General features: G+C 40.1%; 2 protein-coding genes across 2 annotated transcripts in view; one reads left to right on the forward strand and one right to left on the reverse strand.

Annotated features, from left to right (window-relative positions):
- Positions 1–25,694, forward strand: part of LOC140284586 (E3 ubiquitin-protein ligase RNF31-like) — a 423,699-nt gene that overhangs the window by 368,521 nt on the left and 29,484 nt on the right. The gene's annotated exons all lie outside the window — the stretch shown is intronic.
- avl9 (AVL9 homolog (S. cerevisiase)) lies at positions 1,894–25,336 on the reverse strand. Its single transcript, XM_072378495.1, has 16 exons — positions 25,088–25,336; positions 20,307–20,427; positions 18,021–18,106; positions 15,748–15,819; positions 15,253–15,342; positions 15,110–15,176; positions 14,829–14,869; positions 14,681–14,719; positions 14,526–14,595; positions 13,887–14,368; positions 13,348–13,482; positions 13,031–13,250; positions 12,668–12,785; positions 11,176–11,229; positions 5,681–5,769; positions 1,894–5,067 (listed from the first exon to the last, which is right to left on the reverse strand). The coding sequence occupies exons 1-16, from the start codon at positions 25,169–25,171 to the stop codon at positions 4,940–4,942; spliced, it is 1,896 nt and encodes a 631-aa protein (XP_072234596.1). The 5' UTR covers positions 25,172–25,336; the 3' UTR covers positions 1,894–4,939.

Here is a 25,694-nt window from a genome sequence, read left to right on the forward strand (position 1 = left end):
TAATAAAAGACCTACCTCTGATCTTCTTATCCTAGAAAAAGGCTCTAAAATCAGCACTGGACAGAGTCCACTGCTTCCATCATAATTCACACTTATGCTTTATACTATGTTTAGGTTTGGTTTGCAACATTCACTCATCAAACTTTACGGTACAAAGTTGGGTTACCCAAGGGATACTAAATACTCTTATATTATAAATTAATCATATTTAAAAAAATGTCCCTTTTTTTTCCCCCTAAACCTTGTCAGCTAAATGTCATCTAAATTGTGTATTTGCTCACACGAGAAACACTCAGCCAGGTCCACACTAACACGGATATTTAAACCTAATAGCTAAACCCATTTTTTCTTTTGTGACCTCTTGTCCACGTGCAAAAACTGACATTTGAAAAAAAATGTTCTTGTATGTGACCAAAGGTGTTTGGCGAATCCGCTTTACTTATTTCTCACATGCGCACTACTGACTTGTGTCTTGAGCATGTGCTGTAAACCAAACCATCAATGACCTACACACAATCAGCAAATCGCATGGCTGCAACTCGATGCATTTAGGCATCTTGACGTGGTGAAAGACAACTTCCTGGGGTTCAAAATGGGGATTTAAACAACTTTGAACGTGGCGTAGGCTGCGCTGAGTATTTCAGAAACTACTGATCTGCTCACACAAAACCATCTGTGGGGTTTACAGAGAATGGCTCAAAAAAGGGAAAATATCCAGTGAGGGGTAGTTGTGTGGTTCGAGATGATAGAACGGCAACAATACCATCTCTGAACAAACAACAGGTCGAACCGTGAAGCACGTGGGTGGCAGAAGACCACATCGAGTGCCACTCCTGTCAGCTAAGAACAGGAAACAGGCTACAGCTCGCACACGCTCACCAACAATGGACAATAGAAGATTGGAAAACGTTGCCTGGTCTGATGAGTCGATTTCAGCTGTGACATTAAGATGGTCGGGTCAGAACACGAAAGCGTGGATCAATCTTGCCTTGTATCAAAGGTTCAGGTTGGTGGTGGTGTAGTGTTGGGGATGTTTTCTTGGCCCACTTTGGGCCCCTTAGTACCGGCTGAGCATTGTTTAATATGAGTAATTAATTTGAGTAATATTTCTGACCACGACCACAGTGAACCCTTCTGATGGCTACTTCCAGCAGGATAATGCACCATGTCACAAAGCTCAAATCATCTCAAACATGACATTAGTTCACGAACACCAGATCTCAATCCAGTAGAGCACCTTTGGGATGTGGTGGAACGGGAGATGTGCAGCGTCCATCAGTATGGACCAAAATCTCAGAGGAATGTTTCCAACACCTGGTTCAGTCGATGCCATGAATAATTAAGGCAGTTCTGAAGGCAAAAGTAACCCCTAACCCCTGGGCTTTCACTTATTAAGAGATCCTTATTAAGAGTTACATTCATCTTCCAGTTTCAGCATTGCTGAAAAAAAAAAACAAAACTAAAGTTTTGGTTCTAAAACTTTCACCAAAAGTGAAATGAGCTCACTGGGCGTGCTCAGAATGCTCTTCTCTTGTACGTATCCTTACTGTACACATGATTACCTCTGCATTCTCCTCCAGACAAACTTTTTTTTTTTTTTTTTTTTTAAATGGAAGACCGATAAATATTCAGAGTCATGTAGCTGAGGTCTAAAACGGGTGACAAATACTGAAGTTTGGAAAATGGAAAACCCAAATGGAAAATGGAAAACCAATATAATGCCACAGATCACAAAGCATAACTGTCCAACCACAACTTTCAAATCAAGATATTATCCCAGAAAAGAAAAAAATGAGAGGAGAGGTTTTTTTAAGCCGAAAACATACGGACATCAGTGCTGCAGTGGTTCCAGTTTTCCAAAGGTGTACAAAGAATAAATAACTACTTCTACTGTAGCTTCAGGTTGTTTATTTGGTAGAATACCTCTCATGTAGTGGCCACGCTGGCTGTGAATCTCTGCTTCCCTTTAGGCTATAGCGGCCTCTGAAGTCACTGGGTTCACTGGTCTCTGTTATGCTGCCGAATATTTTCCAGACAAAACATGGTGTGCTTTTGTTGAGGCATGTGCCATCACCACAACAGCAGCTCTCTCAACAAACATGCATTTGCCACCACTTTTGTCAGGCTGACCTACATTTAATCCCAGGGGGATAAAAGATAAAAACTGCCACTAAAAAAAATAATAAAAGTGCAATTTTTTATTATTTTTAATACAGCAAGATAGTATAGAATCATTTCCTTCTCCAATACATTAAAAGCATCCGTCATGAAAATATTCTGTGAATCTGAGTTCACAATACATTCAAATATTTTAAATACAAAATAAAGAGATATCATCAGAGGATTAAAAAAAAAAAAAGGAAACATAAACAGTCGATATTTTTACCGTACTTACTTCAGAAATCCTAATCCAGAGAAGAGTCGACAGCCGGAGAACTTGTTGAGGCATGAAGACGTCAAAAACGTTTAGAAGCAAATAGAGCATGCCCACTGGACCACTTTAAATCAACCGTAGTCGATTACATGGAGGGAAAATTACAGTTACACAAGGTAAAGATCCACAGAAAGAGAATATAATGGCTACTTTGTGCAAATAAACACAGTGGTCCACTTGTTCCAGTGTTCTCATGACAAAACATGGATATTTTGCTTTAACAAGTTACACAACATATAAATAAGTTATCTGTCTTGAGACTATCTTCGAGTTTACTAAATATAGTTCTTCAAATATATATTCATTTATGTATACTGACAGCAAAGTAAAAAAGACCTGGGTGAGAGTTACAAACACCCTGCAAACACAGCTTGTTGAGGGTCCTTCATGAGGGGTGGAGGCGTTTTCACTCAAAGACAAGATTTCTGTAATAACATTGCTGTGGTAGCAGAGTTCATTTTAACCTGTGATAACACCTGCCTGCTTCTTCCTTTCAATCCTGATGCAACGTGTGACCTGTGTTCAATCTGCATCAGATGTCACTGAACACCTTTTTATTTTGTACAGTTCTGTCAAACACCAGGTTTAGGACATTGTTCTCAATTCATTTTTTTAAATAATTTCAAAAGAAAATCTGAGTGAAAGATCTACAGCCACAACTACTGATTGAATATTTGAAAAGTTTAAAGGAAAATCATTGATCTTTTTTTTTTAGTTAACCGTTAATCAGAAATAGCTAAATATTCTTATAAGCTGCTTTAAAAAAATGCTTTAAAAAAATGTAAAAAAAGATGTTTCTCAGAATTTCACAAAAATAGTTGCAATTCTTTGAAATGCTATCACAAACATGAATAAAGAAATTATAGCTACCCAGTTGAACGTGAAAACTAAGATAAAGCCTAATGAGATTCTTTGCACATTGGGTGTGCTTGATACTATGTTGTTAAACTCAGTTTGTGTAAATACAGCGTCAACATACTTTTTTCATGATGGTTAGGCTTCTGTGAAAAATACCTCTAACTGCATATAACAATGTACTAAGTATGGTAGGGGTAGTATTAACCATCTAGTTGGTTAATAATAAGAAAAAATAACATACTTAAAAAGCATCTTTACCTTTAGGTAAACATATTTTTACCTCCAATTTCCCCTATAATGTTTATCATCTCATTTTATTTTTTACAACTCCTTGATTTTCCAAATTATTGTGTTCTTGGCTCACTAACTTTGCACACACATCCATCTCTTAATATCTTGTTTTTCTTATTTTTTGCCATTTAGCTAGATAGAAGTTCCTGAGTTGTGTACACAACTTATAATGTAATAATCAAAGCCAATGAGCACCATTTGAAGGCTAAAATTTAATAACAGAATCAAATACACTTAGCATTTTTAGCATGCAAGCTAGTGCTAAACATGTTAGCAGCATTTTGCAAAATCTTGTCTTTGTAACACCATTGTCTTTATTAAATTAATCCACTACAACCATGTTAGAAATAAATTGTACTAAGTCTTATTTAAATGTGTGATTTAATGTTTGTTTTTGCTCATTATTTTAAACCAGATGAACTAACAAGTTAGCCTTTTTTAGCTAGCTAAAATGTTTTAGCTAAAACTTTTTGTTTTGCTTTTTACCAACACTGAATTTTATCTATTTAGCTAGCACCATGTTGTTGATAACATACCATTTTATTCACATGCTAATCATATTTAATTACTTAATACTTTTTCCTTTTTTTTCTACAATTTTTTAAATTAGTCAAACTGCCTTTAAAATAATCAACAAAATTACTATTAATAAAAATAACAGTTAGTTGTGGCTATACTTAAGTCACTCAACATGAATTTTATTAATTATTATGCTTCACCACTACAACCACAGTGTTACTACAGAGGCACTGATGAAAATGAGTCAGAATTCATTTAAAATGTAATCAATTAAAATGTTTAAGGTGTCACAGCTCATGTTATGTGGTCAAATCATGTGACACGGGTAATTTATATATTTTTTGCAGCAAAAAAAGGTAGCTAAATATTGACAAACTTGTATAAATACGCAGCAAAGAGTGGATCCCACACACCCAAGGACAGCATCTTTACTGTCTCACAGGTTTAGTGTCACAACGTTCAGCAACATTAACTGCAGCAGTGGAAAACAGGTAGTCAGACTTAATGTAGCCTCCTGAATTTTCTGGTTCTGATCAAAAGCAGTGGCAGTTTCTGCCTCACAGTGGTTATGGACCGTGCAGTTTAACAGCATTTCTACCTTCCTGTCTGTACAGGCATCCAGATAATATGATGATGGAAAAAGCCCAGAATCTCCAGTCAGGGCTCAGTGACAGCTGGGTTTCAGGGTTCAGACTCCCATCTGAACTTGAGAAAAGATGTTTGTTTTTCTGCTCACGCCCTTAATAAAACCAACTTTCACACTGCTGACCCTAAAGCTTCATAATCAGGGGACAAGGAGGAAGAAAAAGTCAGTGAGGTTTTTTGCGACACAGACGGTTATGGTTTAACCTCGGTGGCAGGCTCAGGACAAGCCGGGGCAGATACTGGTGCGGGCTGGGCCAGCGTGGAGAACCAGGAAGACATGGCCGACTTAGCATTGGTCAACGCTCCACCCACTGACTGACCTGAGAGTTGAAAACAGAGACTTTTCATTTTCAAAGATTTTTTAAAAAACATTTCTGAGTGTATGTCTTCACCTACACATAAAAGCTGGTTATCAAGATGGTAACAATAGAGAATTTGACTAATCTTTTACTCTTTGGCTCCCCCTGCAGTTGTAGAATGCAACAACACTGTCATAAATATCAAATCTTCGTGTGAGCCCTGCAAATGTACAGCCAAACACATGAAGATTTTGTCATGGCGAAGAGAATAAAAAGCCATAAAAAGTCCACAAAAAATATGAAGAATTCGGGAAATAAAATGTTGTTCAGGATTGGAAACCAAAGTCGTGAACTGCGGTATCTCAGCGCTGGTTACTCTAGGGCAGTTTCAGGCCCAGGAATGTGCATAACAAAAGTCAATTTACAAACATCTTAAGTGTTGCTTTAAATGTATTTCTGGCCTGAACTTTATTACCACCAACTGAGGACTAAATTTTTGGGTCATTTTGTTTAGAGCACATCTGAGATGAGGAGAAGAACTTAAAATTTCCAGCGCCAAAACAAAAACAGATACAAAAAGTAACTTGCATGCTCTTAGATGTGTCATTTGGGTTGAGCTTGAGAGCTTTCTTACCCACTGCCTTCCCGGTCTGGACAACGCTGCGACTAGTAGTCATCATGGCGTTCCCAATCTTCTTCCCTCGCTCACTGTTCTGTACCGAGCTGCAGAAAGAAAACAGGATCACAATCCAGCAATGTATGCCTTCCTCTTCTACGATGCGACTTTGAATTCTTTCATCTTTCCTAGAAACAATCTACACATAACTGCTGCTGCTAAATGCTGCCCCAACCTGTTGGTGAGGATTATGCAACAGCAGAGACTGAGCAGCTGCCACAGGTGGTGAATCTGACCTGAGAACGGAAACAAGCTGGCTATGTTTCACAACAAATGGACGGCTAAAGTCAGCCCTGCCTGCCTTCATCTGAACAGCAGCCTGGTTCGATTCCAGCATGCAACCTTTCCCCGCTGACTTGACATTCGGCAGGAATCTCGCTCCTGCATCATCTAGGCAACGGCAGCGTGGTTAAGAAGACGATTGGAATATGTGTCAGCAGCTGCAGAGAGCAGACATCTGTCACTCACAATCCACGCATGAGGGAGTTATTTCATCTAAAAATAAACTCACTCTTTGTCTGTTTTACTACATAACAGAGACCTGCATCTCTGGTTTCCAAACAATATATTTTCAGTCATCTTTATGTACTCATATGAAGCCAAAAATGCTTTAATCAGTTCAAGGGTTAGGTTACTGTCCTTGTTCTCATAAAAAGTAAGGTCCAGATATAAAGCATGTTTCTTAAATAACTGCAGAAAAGAAAAGCATTATAAGACTTAATGTTAAGTAATGAAGAAGCTGGGACTGGTGATAATTTCAAGAAGAAGAAGAAATAATAATTACGTTACTTGTACAATAATACATTCTTATTATCATGGAAGTTTTTGGTCAATATAAGATTTAGATCTCACAATCATAAGGTTTCACATTAAAAAAATTGTAAATACGATGAAAGATTCTCATAAAAATGTTAACTTTTCTCCCCAAAGATCTCAAAGTTACGATAAAATGTCTCAAGACAACACTAAAAGATCTCACAGTTAAAAAAAAATAAAAATCAGATAATAAAGCTGTTGTATTAATGATTAAATATTACAATGAAAAAGCTCTGATTGAATATTATTATCTCATCAAAGACATTGTAGTGATGGTATGGTCTTCTATATGTATCTCAATATGACACAAAAATCCTACACAAGACCCTTTAATTGTGGTAAAAGATGAAACATTTTATAATTCTAAAAATAAATCTAATTATGAGAAATGATCTCATGATTATTTGATCTCATGCAGTAAAGAATTTGTAAAAATGATAAAATATTCTTACTATTTTTCAAATAAAGTAATTCAAAGATTACTATACAAGCTCTTATTATAGATATTGTAACGGTGATAAAAGATGTAATTCTTCTGCAAGGTTAAGTTAAATATCTTTATCATGATTAAGTATTTTCTAATTATGATAAACTATGATGCTTATCTGGGCAGAAAATCTGACGTTATCTGTGAGTAAATGGAGTTAAAGTGCCTTTCCTCAAACTGTTTTGTGTATCCGACAGCCTGAAAAATCACAGTTATACAGTTGGATTTTAGGGAGACCGATAAACTACAATTTCTACTTGTGACGGAGTGAAAAAAACAGCTGTCATTAAATAAATACATCTGCAAAGATTCAGAGCAAAGAGACCTGCAGGATGTGAAGTCTGCATGTGAAACACAACACCGGAGAAAAACTGAAACGTGTGCTGCTGTCAGTCCTCCACGTCACTCACGGACGGCGACGACATTCACCAAACAAAAGGTGGTTGCTAGGCGCCTGTCGCTAGGACAAAATAATCTAGCTCCATGTCGGCACGTCCACGGGACACAGTTATTGTCTGAACAGATATAATAAAAATACAGTTTACATGTTGCCAGATTATCTCTTTTTTGTCTAAAATGACATTTCAGGATATTACTCACTTTCTTTGGTACTGACACGTGTAAACACCCTGAATTCTTTTAAGATTGTAAGCATCTCATTCTGTAATATGTTCATCGTTGTAACGATTACACATCTGGTAAAATAAAAGATCTAAAAGCTCATAAATATGAAAATAAATTAGAGAGGAAACAAATGCATAGACAAATGTAGTTGCAGTTTAGGAGTGTGAGAAAATTAAAAAAAATGTTGAGGTGAAATTTGGTGAAACGGTGGCAGATTTATGGCTCAGATCTAAATTTATCAGCCGCCTTCACTCTGGTCTCCAAAGTAACAAAAAGCTGCACTCTCCCTGAGCTTGTGTGCACGCTCTCCATGTAGCTGGCTGACCCAAATAAACAGCTTCTTATGTAGCTTGATGTGGGACGCTGACAATAAAGAAAGATCCTCTAACAGTGTGTGTTCGCCTGCAGCCGTGAGGCTCGTCACATGACTCAGTTTCCTGAGAACATCTCCGCCACCAGCTACTCTTTGTCCAAAGCTGATGACGAGGGAACTTGAAAAAGGTCGCCTTGTTTTAGCCCCACAGTGCTTCACAATCACAGGGAAGTCAGCCGCAGCCACTTGTTTTTCCTTTTTTTTGATCCAGTGTCGAGATGAGCGGAGTGGATGAACTCAGCGGACACTTTTACTTTCCCAACAAACATCCTGACAAGTGGGATCCATCAGACCAGTCAGCGTCTGCCCCACTAACCCCTGATTCCCCCCGTTGAGGTGTCTCAGGTTGCAGGAAAATAGCTCTGTGTTTACCGATGCAGGAAAACAGTGTTCTGCTGTCAGGAAAATGTCCGAAGACTGACGGACATCCAGAGGAATTTCAAACGTGCTTCTACAAATAATCTGCCACGTGATTTGTTTTCCATTCATTTCTATTCTTTTCTTCAAGAAATTCTTAATGTAGTGTGATGAGATTAAGTATCTCCACCCCTGCAAAGTGGGAAATTACATTAAAGATCTGATTTACAGTCTTAATTTGGGCCTTTTAAAAAAAAAAATCATTTGACTTAGACTGTTGACTCATGTTTAAAGGTTCACACCTTAACTTGAGTTCAAAGTTGTTATCAGTAATAAAAAAAAAAACACCTTTTCTGATGGTTTATATCTTTACTGGGAGTCACTGCCAGCTCAAAAACTCATTGAACATGTTTTAATAGCTGATATTCATCTTTTTAATAAACTATTTGAAAGTGTATAAAAGCACAGAACTCTGATTATTATACCTGTATGACAAAGTGTTTCTGTTTAAGTCTGAGGTTTCCCAACACTTTTCCTACTTTACTGCCTGAATGTGGAACTGTCCCGTTTCATAGTGCCTTAAAGTTTTTGCCCTAACCCCTCATAGGGTGGATAAAGTCTGTGGGGCTTCTGATAGTCTGTAAACATTCGTATCTGACGGTGAGGGTCGAGTGAAGACTGAACCGTTTATCTGCCGCCGTGTCAGCTCGTGTAAGAAAGCCTCACAAACGCACTCGGCTGAATCCCCTCCCGTTTTAGAGGCCCGCTCTGATAAAAAGCCGAGGCAGGAAATGAGAAGAGTTTATTCCTGAGGAGCTCTGGTGGCTCAGAGCCAAACTTCCTGCCTCTGACACCCCCTCAGCGCCACCATACAGGCTATAACCGTACAGGCTAGAAGTTTTATAGCGTTGCAAGCGGAGCCATTACCCCATCCTGGTCCAGGAGGAAGCTCTGACCTGAGCGCCAACTTTGCTGGTTTTCATAGACCAGTAAATCTTTGGGATAAGCCTGATTGGAAGAGGTGCTGCTGTATGTTTAAGTGATCTACAACGCTGGGATAACTGCAGCTCAGACACACAACACCCACAGTTCATGCAGAGCAGGAGGAAGCGGAAGCTGATGGGCAACACAGTCTATTGTCTCTATTCCTGACCCTGATATCAAACAGGGAGTACTAAGGTCAATCTGTGCATTATCTGTTAAATAGCAACAGGTCTTATGGAGGGATGAATCCTCCCCAGAGCCCGGACCTCAACATTATTGAAGCAGTGTGGGATCATCTGACAGAAAACGGAACAAAAAGCAGCCGACATCCAAAGAAGAGCTTTGGGATGTCCTTCAAGAAGCCTGGAGAACTATTCCTGAAGACTACTTAAAGAAATGACAGAAAGCTTGTCTTCAGGCTGTGTTGGAGAATAAAGGAGCTCAGACCAGATACTCACTTTAAAGCTCCTTAGAATAGATTGCAATAAAAATAAATAGAAGCATAGAGTTAAACTTGATCAGTCTTCTGACTGGATGCCCTGCAGCTGCACTTAACTAACCCTCTACAGTTTGTTTGTTTGTGTTTGTTGACTGAAACATAACCAGAAATCTCACAGCGGACATGTCACCGGACACCTGAAGGTAAGGTGAGAGCTTTGAGTATCACAGCCAAGCAGATCTGCCCGTGTTCTCAACCTAAAAGTTAGGGACAGACGTACCGACCACCGTGTGTGTGTGTGTGTGTGTGTGCGTGTGCGGTTGGGTGGCATTTATCTGCAGCGTAAGACGAGAAGCGGCGCTCCAGCTGTGCACGGAGTCGCCTTTCATCCACACTTCCTGGAATGAAAGTTGAGCCGAGGCTGAAGAAGTCTCCAGCTCTGTTTTTGAGAATGAAACTCGCTCATTATTAATGGCCTCGACCGATATGGGACCCCCACTCCCACCCACCCTCCAACCAGGGAGCTGCTATATTCATCCACAAACAGAGCACAGAGCGCTGCGCTGCTGCTGCTGCCTCCTGCGGCACACAGCATTCATAAAGTATTCACAGCTGGGTGTTCGGGTCCGCTGAGCCTGGCAACCTTTGGAAATTTAATCACCAGCCATCTAAAAACAGACGGTGGTGAACCATCAGCTTATCAAAAGCACACCGAGCATGCCATCACTTTACAAATTTTGGTTTATTCTTTTTGTATTTTCCCAATTCAGAATTTTTCCAAACCTTTAATTTAAGTCTTCTTGATGTCGAGAAGAGGATCAAACCGATTGACTGCTTTGAAATAGCTCAAATTAGCAGTTTCACACATGTCCAGAGAAGCAGCTTTACTGGTATTTAAATGTAAAGTTAACCTTTAATTAGTTTAATATGTTATTTTATACAGTTCAATAAGGGCTTGACTTATTCAGTTTATTTCTTATGGGGTATTTCGGCGTATTTTTACAAAATGTATAAATTTATGGCACTTTTTTATGATGGCAGGTAGTTGGTATATGTTTCTGTGCAGCTCACTTCTTTGAAGTATCCCTCCTTTTCTTTAATTTATAAAACAAAAAGAAAAAGTAAAGTAAAAGCACCCGGGAGGCACTTAATCTAAAGCTCTGAGTTTTCTCCTCAAGGACACAGGACGCTAGAAGTCAGAGCCAGTTCACTGTTGGACCACCAGGTGGCAGCAACTTACCTGTTTTGAATAAAATCAGCTGAGCAGTGGTTGAATGAACTTATCTGTCATTCATCATTTACTTTTCCTTTACAGTGAGTGGACAGCGAAGTTCAAATCAGGAGGTGAAAGTAGAAGAGCGAAGGCTACTCACTGTGAGAGTTGTAGTTTCACGTCTGTTACACTGTATTGGCCCTGGAACGGGTGCCTACATCAGAGAAAAGAGGCAGTAAATACGACGTAGAGATCAAGTTTCCCACAGATTTGCCTCTCAATCCATTTAGACAACAAAAAAAATTAACACCAAAGCTTTCCCTCCTAAAAAACAGCAAATAAAAACTATTTAAAAGCTTAAATCTTTTAGTGATTGTAAATTGAGCTTTTGTCAGCTTTTTAAAATGAAGATTATTGGTCATGTGTCTCAAAAACTATGACATTATTTTATAGAAACACAATTCCATCGCTTCAGGTTCGAAGAGGAGACGCATCCAGCTTTAACAGGTGACGTCTGTCTCTCATCGTCAGCTCTGTCGGATCCTTCGGCTGCTTCGACATGTTCAACAGTCATCAGGTGGGTCAGTAAAAGATACCACTGTGGCTGTCTGGCTCCATTGTACATCAATGCGACTTTAACTGTGTTATTTTTTTGGTGCATAAAGCTTAAAAATCAAATAAAAGCAAAGAAGAACAAAATAACACAAAAAATATGTGTTAGTTTAAATTTAAACTCAGGGTTTTTAAGTCTAAACACTAAAAATGTATGATAACTGAGCTAACAATGACCTGGCTTTGTACAAAAGATGCTTTGCCAGCTTATCTTACCTGACTGAATCATTTATATTCTCCTGCTCCATTCTGCACAGCGTCTTGTATATATCATACATGGGAGTCAGAAGTCGACTTTGTGGTGTGTTCAAGTGCAACTTTGTCTCCTGATGTGAGGAGACAGAGCAGGAGCGCCCGCTGGCGCTGCTCGTTATTGCCATCGGTTTGGTGTAAGCGTCTTTAAGGCTCAAAGATATGATTACATATATATTATATTCTGTTTTGGAGAACAATAAACGAAGAGTAGCTGCAGTGAGAGGCTCATCTCACGGCGCTGCAGGACTACAGGAGGTCCTTTGCCCTAAATTAACTTTGATTTGATACTACTGTTGCTTAATCATGACCAATATTTCAGTTTACTTGTTTAAAAACCGATGTGTTATATCTAAATAGTACATTTATTTTTTGTTACAACTCGGCTAAAATTACACCTATTTTCAGACTTCATGCATACCGAAACAGCCATCTCTGGTTCACATACTTTCCTTAACACTACTCCTGTTACCAGAGTATTTGAGCTCATACAGGTACAAAACTTTTACTTTTACAGAAAACAATGAACATTAAGACTGAAGACTCTTTTTAATTCTCTAATTTGTCTCCATCCTACTGCTTCCGATTTAGAAAAGTTGTCTAAACTGCTGCTCAATTCTGCATTTTATCCTCGATTCTTTTCAATAAATCACAACACAGTGTAGTACGTCGCCTGTAGTTGTGCATCTGAGGTCATCATGGCTCATGGTCTGTGGAGAATATCAAGTTATCGTAACTCAAAGCTTCATGCAGAGTCGGGGAGTTCGGCCTCCTTGCTGTTCACCTACCCCGGGGTGACGGCGGTCATGCCGGGATGCTTGTTGCTGTACCATACACGGAAGTTGTGAGTGATCCTCCAGGCTCCAAAGAAAGGCGCCCCGTAATCGGCCAGCAGCCTCTCGTTATCTGAAGGGAAGAGACGCAGGAAACAAAGTGGCGACGAGTAAGGGATCAGCTTCAGTTGCAAACTCAGGACAAAAAGCTTTCTGGTGTATTTCTGCACGTTATTATCGGTCTCAGCTCAGGTGAGAACATAAAGCATAGTTCAGATGTGTACTGCTCCCACGTGGTGACAATACAAACCTTTGGCTTCCTAAATGAGCCGTTAACTAACTTCAGTCTGTGTGGCTCTGCTCTACAGATCCTCCTACCTTGCTGTAACGCAGAGGACAGTAAAGAGTGTAGGTAGAGGGTGAACTGGGCTCTGATCCACTCGTCTCCGCCCTCCCAGCCCGTCCCGTCCAGGAACACATCGTCCCGGTTCTCCGTCACATGTTTAACCAGATAATCTGCGAATCGCAGGTCTGCCACTGTCGGCTTCAGGATCTTTCGGAGCTCAGGGTCCTGGATCTGGATCTGAGCTTCTTCCACCTGCAGCAGCAAATAATCTCGTCACTTTCTCTACTCCAGATGTTAAAAACGCAAAAACGCAGAGATCGTAAACACACAGAGATCGTAACACACTTACCTCTATGACAGCGTCACTGAGGTGCCTTTGCTGGCGAAAGAGGATGTTGGTCGCCCCGGCGACGAAGCCCCGTACCGTCACATCTGATAGGAGGTGATGCTGCTGCAGGGCCATGTAGGGCAAGCACAGGTAACCCTGAAAACAGCAAAAAGCAAAGGTTACTGTGTTTACAAAGGCTGGATGGCTGCTTATCTCCACCCAACATCAGAACATGCAGTGATAAAGTAGTGTTCATTTTGGCCCTTATATTGTGTCATAACTTTTTTTTTAAATCCACCAAGGAACAACTTAACTATCAGTTTATCTGAAAAACAAAAACAGCTTCATATCTAAAATTATTTGACTTAATAATGCAGAAAGGACATTTTAACAAAACAGTACACTGTAAAAACTCAATCCTGAGTATCACATTTGCAGCTGAGTAAATTCCTGCGATCATGAGGCGTTAGGCGAAACACTCTCTGGGTTTACTGCTATAAAAACACCATCAATAAGACATCGTGTTTGATCAGTAAAATCACACACATAGCTGCAGTTACCTTTGTGAAAACAGCGAGTGGCAGGCCGTACTGATCCTCCTCCAGACCCGACACCAGGCCCTGGATGACCGCTCCCTGACCGCCGGCCGCCTGCGGCTGCACAGTGATGGGCGTCTCTGGGTTGGAGTCGAAGGTGTCCAGGAGCTCCGGCCCCGTCTCAGCTGCCTCTTTGGGACCTCCTTCCTCCAACACGCTGGGGTCCAGAGTCTCCCAGTCGCTCTCGGAGGACTCTGGAGAAGTACGCGAGGGGAGTTTGAGGTGGTTATTGTCGGCGTTTGTGCCGTTTCCAGACGACACAGACCCTGCTGCAGGCTGGACCGAGTCCCTCCCCTCCAGCTCTAGGTTGGAGCTGGCAATGTCGGTGACGGACACCGAAACAAACTCCTCTGCTGCAGAGACGCTCTCCACTAGACTCGGGTCCTCTGATATGCTGCTCTTAGGTCTGTAGTGGGAGGAGTCTACCAGGCCATGCTCGATCATACCTGCATAAACATCAGCACCATCATGTTGAACTCATTTCTATATCCATCTGCTTGTTTACCTCCTAAAGCTGCTGCAGTGATTCAAATAAAAGTGAAGTTATTCTTTTGTTTATCTATTTCTATGTGCAAAATCACTGTCTTCTTTGGGAGTTCTGACCTGGAAATAGTGATAAAACCGTCATCAGAGCTCCAACAAGTCTGTTGACAGGAGACACGTAGAACAGGACCTGAAAAACAAACAGATATGTAGAATCATGTCTAAAAAACTAAAACCACAAAGAAGAAAAGTTGTATCTTAGTTTGGAGTCTCACCTTCTTCTCCAGCAGAATGAGCTTGAAAAGGATGAGAACCTAAAAAGATCAAAATATTTGCTCAGGACTGGTATATCAAGTGGATTTTTTTTTTTAATCTAACTGCTTATATATATATACATCTGTTATGAAATCTGTTATTTTCCACCTTGTGCCGGAAGTGTAGGATTAGATCTCTTGGTGATAACCCTATGAGAAGAAAACCGAATTGTGTGTCAACAAATTGAATTTCCCCACAGAGAGAAATGGACAAACATTTCTCATGGAGCTGTCACACGCTCCGGAGCCAGATGGAGCCAAAAAATAAAAACAAATATGGTCTAAAGAATGAATCCAACACAACTAAACTTTGTGTTTAACAAATAAATAAAGAAATGAAGGGTATTTCATTCTATTTCAGTCTATTTACATATGCAATGTTTCGTCTACCAAGATAAACCTGTGATCCGTCCAGAGCTGAACCTCGGAGAGACCCATTCATGTGATCGTACAGTTCCTGCAAATGAAAACAGGAGGTGAGCGGACCTGACGACAGGAAGCTAAAACACTGCCAGACAGGGTCTCTTTCTGACCTTTAGGATGGAGATTTGTGAGAAGTCCTTCTCCTCAAAGTAGGCGTGTGTGATGAGCTGCAGTTTAGCTTGAAGCAGACCATAAAGAGGCTGCAAATAAAACAACATGCTGTGTCAGCAGTGGACCCAACGGGAGTCATTTACACCATAAAAACTGTCAGGGATCATTTCTTCTGACTGGACTCCAAAAACAACATCTTCCGCAAAGTAGAGAAAACTTTTGCTTTAAATAAACACGTTAAATCGTTAAAAAGTCATCACCAAATCTTATACCACAAAAGACCAAACATACTTCAGAGCCTCATTAGCTTATTTCTTGAAAAACAGAAGATATCAGAAGAAAACTAAACATCCACAAATTTCCCTCCTTTTTCTCTCATCATGTAATGTTACAGCAACGTTTCAAAGCCTTGAGTTTTGACTCCTTTTTTAATGATAAACCTGATGGATTCTACTAGGTTTTAAGATGACTTTATCCTCATGTGACTCACTCACCACTCGACTGAGAACGCAGACGCTCTTCTGAACCGTTTCCCTGGTGACGTCAGCCTGTCGGACCTTTAAGGCCTAAAGAGGGATTAAAAAAAAACATTTAAAAGATAAATAGCTGTGAAAAAAACACATATTTCGATTTTTAACCATCATAGAGATCAGGGGAGCGACTTCTTTCTGAAGTATGAAGTAACAGCCCTTCACTCGTCTGCTTTCAGGCTTTCCACTGATTTTTTAAACCTATAAGCAAGGATTTGTTCCCTTTCTGCTACATGAGCGCTGGTGACGTCCAACACTGATGTTGGATCAGGCAGAGGTCACTGCTCTCTTCAGACCAGTCCAGTTCATTCATTTCAAAATGTGACAACCAGGAGTGCACGTACTTCAGAAGTGTAGAGTCACCTATGTGGTATATTAGGAGGCTACTGATGCTTTTAGTATTTTCTCTAACAAAACTCCACAGTAAAAACTCCACAGTACACATCATGCAGCCTTGAGAATTGAGAACTGTAGAGGTTTTGGCTAAAACTGTAGAAGTTTTGGCTAAAGCTGTAGAGGTTTTGGCTAAAACTGTAGAAGTTTTGGCTGAAACTGTAGAGGTTTTGGCTAAAACAGTAGAGGTTTTGGCTAAAGCTGTAGAGATTTTGGCTAAAACAGTAGAGATTTTGGCTAAAACAGTAGAGGTTTTGGCTAAAGCTGTAGAGGTTTTAGCTAAAGTTGTAGAAGTTTTAGCTAAGGCTATAGAGGTTTTAGCTAAAACTGTGGAGCTTTTAGCGAAATTAACCCATTAAATTTTCATCTCAGTGCATGTGAAACAATTACATCATCTTGCAGATCTTTGGTTCTGTGGTGGTAGAGGTTTTAGCTGAAACAGTAGAGGTTTTGGCTAAAACTATAAAAGGTTTTACCTAAAACTGTGGCGCTTTTAGCTAAATTAACCCAATAAATGGCCATTTCAGTGCATGTGAAGCAATTACATCATCTTGCAGATCAGTATTTACACTATTAAAGTAGAATGTGGTAACCCAAAGAAGAAAATTGGCTTAAAACTTGTAAATCCCTTCCCCTCCCTCCCTCTCTGCTGTGCTTCAGCTTTAAAGCCCCTACCTGCAGAGGAGGTTGTAGAAGTCACAGCAGACAGGTAGTCTGAAATCTGAAGCAATCTTTGTAAAACCCAGAAAAAAGATCATTAACCGATTTAAAGCAAATAGACTGAACTTCATAGTGTTACCAAAGGGTGACAGTATAGGAGACTCTGCTCATGGCTGTGATTTAGTAGAATTAGTAGATTCCCTAAGTAGAAACAAACAACAGTAACTGTGATGGATATTTATAAGAAGGACTTCTACAGGAGTTACTTTAATTTATGAGAATAAAAATTGAATAGAATAATAGCTGGCCAGTCTTATCATTAAATCTTTGCCAAGTCAGAGAGGTTTCGCAAAGTTCTTTAGAGTCAGGAAAATCCACCAAAGGCTTCATTGCACATCAGTTGTTTAGAGGAATTAGTTACCATCATCCTTGTTTCTTATGAGCCACTTTTCAAGTTTAACAAGATAAACTGCACACAACAACACGCCATCTGTGTAATCTAAATTTGAAGCAGGTATAAGATATTAGTAAAATAATCTGTGTAACTTGTGCTTACACAAAGCAAACATTTTACTTGTGAGTATTACTCATTAGATAAATAGTGTGAGCCGACACCCAGGGATGGGCAAATAGTTGCCATCCGACAGTCTATCATAACTGCTTGTTACTATATGTAAGGATGACTGTTTGTTTATGTGCGTGTCTCATCTGTCAAGCAATGTTCGCCCAGACTTACTCCAACCTTCCTGAAGTTCATATGAATGCCCCAATCTTTAAAGTAACCCTGGAAAATTTGACCAATTTTTTTGCACTTTGCCTCTCCCTACAGTTGTGGGATATAACACCACTGCCATAAAATCACATTTCCATGTGAACCCTGCACACGTACAGCCATACAGATACATTTTGTTGTCATTTTGAAGAGATCACAGGATGCAAAGGAGGTACAAGGCAGGAAACCAAAGTCGTGAACTGCAGTGTGTCAGCCCCCAGGAGGTCCAGGGCAGTTTCACACCCATGGATGTGCATAACAGAGGTCAATGTACTCCAGAAACACATAGTTTTAAGGTTTACAAACGTCTCTAGTGTTGCTTTAAATGCAAAGAAAAAATTTTCTCATTAGTTTGGTTTCTCAAAACAAGGCTTCTTTTCTTTGAAAGTAAATAAAAAAAATACTCACTGACCTTTGCTTCTATTTGGCGATAACAGGAGACTCCATACACACACTTCATGTCTCCACTGAGAGGCGGCAGGTGAAAATACACCGTATCTGAAAAACATAAGGATCAGTCATATTAGTGTACACTCATTTTTGTGCTTTGATCCACAGGTACATTTAGAGGAGACGTGAGGGATCTACAGCAGCACCTTTAGGCGACCTGAGGCTAAAGTTTTCAAACCATAATCAGACCAATGACTGTGGTTCTCATGGCATTAAATTGGTAAATATTATTTCCATTGTGATGCTTGTTGTTAAGTTTTATGTGCAGTGTTGGACAAAAGATATGGAGGAATGTCAAAATCCTAAATTAATATAAAAATATACATATAAATGGCTAAATAAATTAGTTTAGATGACAATCAATGCTACTAAAATAAATAACAAAATAACTTATGCTAAAATAATTTAATAGTCTTGTATTTTGTCTTTGTATTTTGGGAGCTTTGAGTTTTCCTGACTCTCAGTAAAAAACACGCTTGTATTGGAGTGTGTCTGATTTCTCTGAGTCTGATCTGCTGGCCACCGGGTCATAGACAGGAAAACTGAAAATTGGTGGATTTTGGTGTAAATAATATCTTGAAAATTAATCATATGGCTGCTGTATGTAGTCTGCCCGATGAGGAGAGTCACTCCTGACATGTAAAATTGACAGTTCTGCCTAAACAAAACAAAACGGTACGTTAAAATGTACTAAAAATGATTATCTAGCTAATTAGGCCTGAAATAATGTCACAGTCTGCCTGAAGCCTTTATAAATTGAATAAGAGAAGCAGCTCAAGTGAACAAAAGGTCACAACAATCACCCTCAATTTCATCTAAGGAGGTGAAGAGCATTTAATAACGCAGGAAAGATTTTCTCTGCACAAAACGACAGCTGGGTTTCAAAGGTTACACTGCAGACATCAGAGGAGGCAGCGGCTGAACCAAACACACAATCATACGAGAAAACAGCTCTTAAGAAAACAGCGAATTCTGCAAATTGAGGCGCCCGAACGTCTGAAATACAGAAATATGACCAGAGCAGTGGACAGAGGTTTGGTTTGGTTTATAGGTCAGTGCTTTCCAAGACGTCATGACAGAAATGGAAGGAGTTACAGGAGAGCAGACTTTCCTTTGACTTGGCTTCTCTTCTTAGCTTTTAATTTAACATCAGTTCAGTCAGTTCAGCACAACTTCAATCTGAAAGCTCACAATTACATTTACATCAGGAACACATGAACATGAGCTTATTCCTGTAATTATCCAACTATCCAATCATGCAGCAGGAGTGAAATGCATAAAACCTGCAGACAGACGTGGAACACGAGTTAATGTTCAAAATAAACATCAGAATGAATAAAAATGAGATGACCTGTCAGCCAGGAACACAAACCTCTGCCAGCTCCTGAAAACTGGACAAAAACACTTCTTTTGTCCTCCACTTGTCCAGTTTCCTCAAATGTTTTAAAGGGGAACTCCGGTATTTTTAAACCTAGACCTTATTTCTGGCATGAAGTATGTTTATCTACTCACCGAGAACAGTTTGGCGAAAGTCGGCGTCCTTCGGAAGATATTTAGATAACTCGCGATCAGCGTATATCCAATTAACAGAGTGAACAGGGCAGGGACGATGCAGCCTCTAAATAAGGCATTTTCTGTCTTCATTTCACCAATACTTTAAGACGAATGAATGAACGAACGAACGTGTACTAACGGAGGGAATTCTACACACACCTCTACTGGGACCACTTCAGCCACCTGCATGGCTGCAGCACAGCTCATTCACTCCGGTAAGAACGTCCATCTTACTCAAAGTCGTCGTTCACGTTGTCAAAATCTGATAAATATCCTGCCATGTTGCACAAAACTATCAGTAGCAAACTCCGTGTGAAGTTAGCCGACTGTCACAGAGAAAGGAGTAAATAAACTGTGCTCCAGGGGTGCGTGTGGATGAAGTGGTCCCAGTAGAGTGCCTGTGTAGAAATCCCTCCATTAGCTCTCCTATAGCAGCAAGTAGCCACATAACAACACCTATGAGCTATCAGAGCTATAGTACGTATTCGTTCATTCATTCGGCATACTCTTAAAAATAAAAAAATCTTCAAAATATTAAAAAACCTGCATTAAAAACCTGATAAGACATCATTTTAATCATTTAGACAAGCCAGACAGGATGGAAAAGCATGCCATGGGACTTTTAAAGAAACTTAAATCAAAGATTTCTTTCAAAGACATTCAGATTCCCTGATCGAGTGCAGCTCCAACATACCGTCCTGGTAGTTGTGTGCTCCATCAGGAAGAGCCAGGAAAGGGAGGTACTTCCACTCCTCTGGCAGCAGGTTGCTGTCATGACCCTCATCTGGCATCAGCGGCGGGTAGGAGAATTCAACCTGAGGACAGGACAGAGAATTCAAGGCAACTATTTCCTCCAAGATATATATTGGATAGAACTACAAACAGGATTCAGCTCAGTTCAATGATCCTTTTTTTTTTTAACCTAATTTTTTCTTTTGCTTTCAAGAAATACAAAAACAGATTTATAGTCAAAAATTCCCTTTCCCTCTTATCACAACCACAACCTACTGTAGTGTAAATCACAAGGCTGGGGATGACCCGAACGGCCCCTTAAGGCCATATTTACACCGCTGTTGTCGTGTTTCTACAGAAAGTAGAAATTCCAAGACCAGACCAGGGTGCCTGAAAATGCTCTGGTGGTTGTGCAGTGGTGGTTAGTTTGCTTCCAGAGGCTAATAGAAGTGTTAAACTGGGCTATTCAACCACTATAACAGACCAGGAATCAAGTCACTTGACATCTGTAGCAACAAACCCTGCTAACAAGCAGTGGAACATGCTGCTGACAACATTTACGATGTTATTCTGAGCTGAACATCAGTAACACCACAGAACTGGTGGTGGACCTGAGGCGAACAGGGTCCAGTAACCCTCATGACCATTACGGGAATGGACGTGGAGATCGTGCAGGACTATAAGTATCTATAAGACAACAGACTGAAACTCAACGGGCACATACAAGAAGAGTCAGAGTAGGTTAAATGTCTGCAGCACCATGGTGAAGGGGTTTTATGAGTCTCCTTTGCTGTGGTGGCTAACCAGCACCAGAGGACACCACCTCTTTCATTAATAATATTATTATTAATAACTGCTCTGCTCAGACTCATGGGAGACATGCTTGTTTACTGCCATTTCCATAGCGATAGCGGCACGTCAGAGAAATTTATATTTCCTGGGACTTTTGAGACGGATGATGCTGTGCCACAAGCTCTCTCGCAAGAGTTGCCGCCATCGATTAGCAGCGTGTCAAAGACTTTACATTCATGCAAAAGTAATGGCATGCTGTGTGGTCAAATGTTTCAGCATGTTGGAGGTATTTCCCCCTTCGATGTGATCAAAGCTCTGCACGTGTTGCAACTGGCCCTAGTATTGTCCTTTTGGTGAAATATAACCAAACTTTGGAGCGCTTCTGCCTCGACGCCATGTTGGAAACATTCTGTGCCAAAATACAAAGCGTGCACATGACGTCATCGTGCAAATGCGTCAGACGTTAGCAGAACCTATAAATGGGATCGTTAGGCAGGCGGATTAACGATTCCACAGAGTCTAACTACTGGGAGCCGGTTCTCAAAGAGAATCGGTTCTCGATTCCCATCCCTACTACCTGAGCAATCATAGATTTGGAATTTTGATGACGATGAATCCATATAAAACCACTCAGACTAAAGCTTCCCGGCAAGTGAATATTATTTAAAGCTGAACTCACACCAAGAACGTGAGCAACTATCAGTTAGGAAAACAGTTTAAAACCAAAATACTGGTTGTAATACTGCAAAACAAAATCACACTAGAGTTTCTAAAGAAGATGAAAAATAAGAACTTTGTCCTGGTCAAGTGTGTCACCCAAGCTGAATCCAACTGAAAACCTTCGGAGTATCTTTAAGAAAAAAGGAACTGCAGCGCAGCAGCTGAAAAAAAAGCAGCATCTCTCACAAAAACCTTTCAAATTTGAACAAAATACTAAGATGAGCTAATTACTGTTGCTTTAAATTCCTCCTGTGAGGCTTACGTCTATAAAATGACTGATTATTTCAGCAGTAATGTAGTTACCATGACGTTCAAAGAGTTCAATCATACTGAACAGGGGTGAACTCACCATTTTTTAGCTTCCAGTTCACACATCAGAGCATGTTTTTGCCATGCACTTCTCAAAAACTGTAACTTTTGCAGGACAACGTGGCCTTTTTACACCTTTGCTGACCTCGTTTTGTTTCCAGCGAGCTCCACAAAAAACTTCGTAGCATTTCGCCTGCTGTGACAGTTAAGAGCCTGCAACGGGATTAACCTGCTCGTCCTGAACGCCACAACAGGGCGAGGTGCCGCCGCTTGCTCTGGAGGGACGATGCTTGGAACAAAAGCTTGGTCAAAACGTTTGTTCTTCCAGTAGAAACTGGAGCCCTGTCGTCTTTTGTTGGAGGCTTTCTGTGCTGATGTGTCTCAGTGATGTTCTTTTCAAGTTTTTTAAAACTGAACCATGAGCTTGTTTGGGATTTTGTGATAAAAGACTCTTTTAGCAATCTCCCGCCCAAGCGAATTTATGTTCAGGTGAGCCCAAATTATACAGGAACCATCTCCGGTCATCGATGGCGAAACAAAACCTCACCAGCAGTCTCTTCTCCAAGCGCTGGATACAGCCAGGAAATAAAAGCCATCACTCACTGCAAAATATAGGCTGAAAATCCAATAATGTGGATCCCTAACCTAATGCTCAGAATAAATTACAATGTGAGCTTCAAATCCAGGTCCTTGCTACACTGAATGGGTTTAAAGCTCTTGTGAAATCATTGTGAGCAAGTTTGAATTCAACTGTGCTGCTGCCCTCAGTAAGAGAGATCTTTCAGTGGGACTAAGCTGGGTAAATAGAGGCTAAAAAGACTTCAGTGTCCACAGTTTATTTACATGTTAAAGTTTGGATTTCTTCTTACAAACTTCTTTAAACGTTTCTTTCACCATCAGGACAGGCAGCAGGTGAACATGAGGAAGAAGAAGGCAGTAAACAGATTAAAGAGCCAACAACCCAATCTTCTTCTGCCCAGCTGGACATCGCTGACCCCTATCAGATGACCCCCCACCACAGGCAACAAACACTGTGCTTTTGTCCAGGCTTCGATCTCATCTTTCCATTAAAAAAGATGCTTTTTTTAAAGCTTTTATCTCGCACAGCAGCTGCCTGACAGATGGAGAGCAGCATTCGGTTGTGAGTCTGTACATTTAAAGCATTTTACAAGAAGCAGGAGCATTTACAGGCTGTATTAGAGCCCCTGACCTCATATACAATTTCCCTAATTAGCAGGTGTTTACTGCTCCTTTGGTCTTGAAGGAGGCAGAAGGCCAAATGCCAGCGAGTTGATAGACTGTAACGCGGAAACTGGTTAAAAAGCAACCAGAAGCAGACGTATTTGAATGACAGAAAACTAAGGGTCTGCTGTTCCTTGTATCAATGAAATATCTGAACTAAACGTCTCTAATTCGTGCACTTTTGTAGGATTTTGTTTCATTAATTCAGATCGTTTTATTAAGCTTAAAATAATAATGTAGTTTTCCTCCTCAAATGGACTCTTAAAAGGCTAAAAAACACAGAAATTGCAAAGCAAGTAGCTTTAAATTTGAAGCATTCAGCCAAAGATTAGAAGATTTGAGCTCAACTTGCTACAGTGTTACACCTGATAAATTAGTGACCCGATACCTGATTTAAGGCTCAAAACCAAAATGACAGAAAGGGAAACAGAAGAAGCTGCAGGATGAGTCACGTTTCAATATTTTAACTAACATTTCTGAGAGGGAAAATATCAGTTATTAGCTGAACTTGTGACATCTGGTTAAAAATTAGGTCATAAAACAAAAGGTTTCCTTTAGTTTTCTTTCCAGAAAGTCTCGCTGAGCTCAATAATGCTGCAGCAGGAGGGTCCGGAGAACACGTCTGTGGACAAACATGCAACTAATGAGTCAATCAATCATTTAAAGGCTACAACATCTGACAGACAGAAAACAGAGCAGAACAACTTCCCAGAGAAAAGTAAATCTCTTTGAATATGTGAATTTTACTAATAGAATCAGGCAACAACTGAAAATGTTCAGATAAGAGCAACATGAAACAGAGACAAGCAGCTAAAACAACAACATTTTAGGGATTCTTGTTAAAATATTTAGTTTACCACACTATTAGATGTGAGGCTGCAAATCGTCATGACTGGCTTTTTACTTTACACTTGATTAACATTATGACTTAATAGTCAAAATAGATTGTGCATTAACTTTGGTTTTAGCAGCTCTTTCTGTGAGATCACATCTAATTAGTAACATGAACTCAATCAAACATGTCCAGATCATGCTTTAGATCAATTATGAATAAACACAGAAAATAAGTTCAAAATAATTCATATTTGAGATTAAATCAGTGAGTGCTAATAATTACTGTAGTATCGCTGATTTCAAAACAGTTTTCAGTAAAAGATATCCAAATCAACTAAATATGACAACCTCAAAGTTCAAATTTGCTCTTACACCTCTCCAATAATCATGTTTAACTATTTATGCGGGGGGAAAAAATAACAACAGACCAGGCAACTCATTCGTTATCGGTCTATAAATTGTCTCCGGCCTTGTCGAACAGAAAGAAAAAGAAAGTGTGAGGTTCTGTTGGAAACACTGAACTGGAGAGATGTGCGAGCTGGCAGCAGAACATATGTTACATAACCATGCAAGTCCAAAACAAACAGCTGATATTCACCTCTTTGCACTGCTGCAGGACCCGCACAGCATCTACTAACATTTACTATCATTAACTATTATGATAATAACCCCTGAAGGATCATGAATTCCAAGTACATTTTAAAAAAACAGATACTGTCAGTGTGTTGGAGCACAATCCTCCATACAAATCTTCCATAAATATCGTGGGAATGCGCCTTTATGTCTACCCAATAAACTGAGCCAGTTAGCAGTTAGCCTCTGTTAGCATGGAGCAGGTTATCCTACCTGACAGCCCTTTTTGTGGTGAAATCCAACCACCACGATGTGCAGCACCGGTCCCTTCACTTCGTCCCTGCCGTGAGACTCCATCCCCCCTGGTGCCCTGGCAGTTCGGTGCTGTTTTCAACTCGAGGCTCAGATGTAAACACGGCGGACAGACCCAAAATGTTGCCTTGAATCTGTCACACACAAGCTGCAGTAGCACAACCAAACCTGGCCCGACTACAACCAAGATGATTTTCTCTTCCGCCTTTTTCCGCTGCGCAGGAAGACTAACCGCCAAAGCGAGAGCGTTCCCTGAAGCCCACTTCCGTCTTCTCTTAATGAACCGAACTTAGCTAAAGTATTAGCATTACATTAACTTAGAGAAGACAGTAGAAGATTCTAACCAACATATGTTTTGAAGTCCACTTCTAGCAGTGTCTTAGGGAAATGCAATAAATGATCAGAAAAGTCAAATTCATTAGATAATATCTCAGAATTATGACTTTTTAAAAATGTTAAGATACCAATTCAGTTTGGATTCCATTTTTCCATTCCATATTTAGCTAAATTACCCTAAATTGTACCTACAATTACCCTACAAGGCTATTAAACACATTTAACGATATCA

The sequence above is a fragment of the Leuresthes tenuis genome, unplaced genomic scaffold, assembly GCF_036924035.1.
Source record: "Leuresthes tenuis unplaced genomic scaffold, fLeuTen1.0.hap1 SCAF_24, whole genome shotgun sequence".
Lineage (NCBI taxonomy): Eukaryota > Metazoa > Chordata > Actinopteri > Atheriniformes > Atherinopsidae > Leuresthes > Leuresthes tenuis.

Coding starts and splice junctions, on each gene's coding strand:
- avl9 (XM_072378495.1), bottom strand. CDS start 25,171: ATGGAGTCTCACGGCAGGGACGAAGTGAAGGGACCGGTGCTGCACATC. Junction 14,870..15,109: donor CGGATCACAGGTTTATCTTG/GTAGACGAAACA, acceptor TTCTTCTCATAG/GGTTATCACCAAGAGATCTA. Junction 5,770..11,175: donor GTGAAACTACAACTCTCACA/GTGAGTAGCCTT, acceptor TTCTTTCTGCAG/CTCGGTACAGAACAGTGAGC.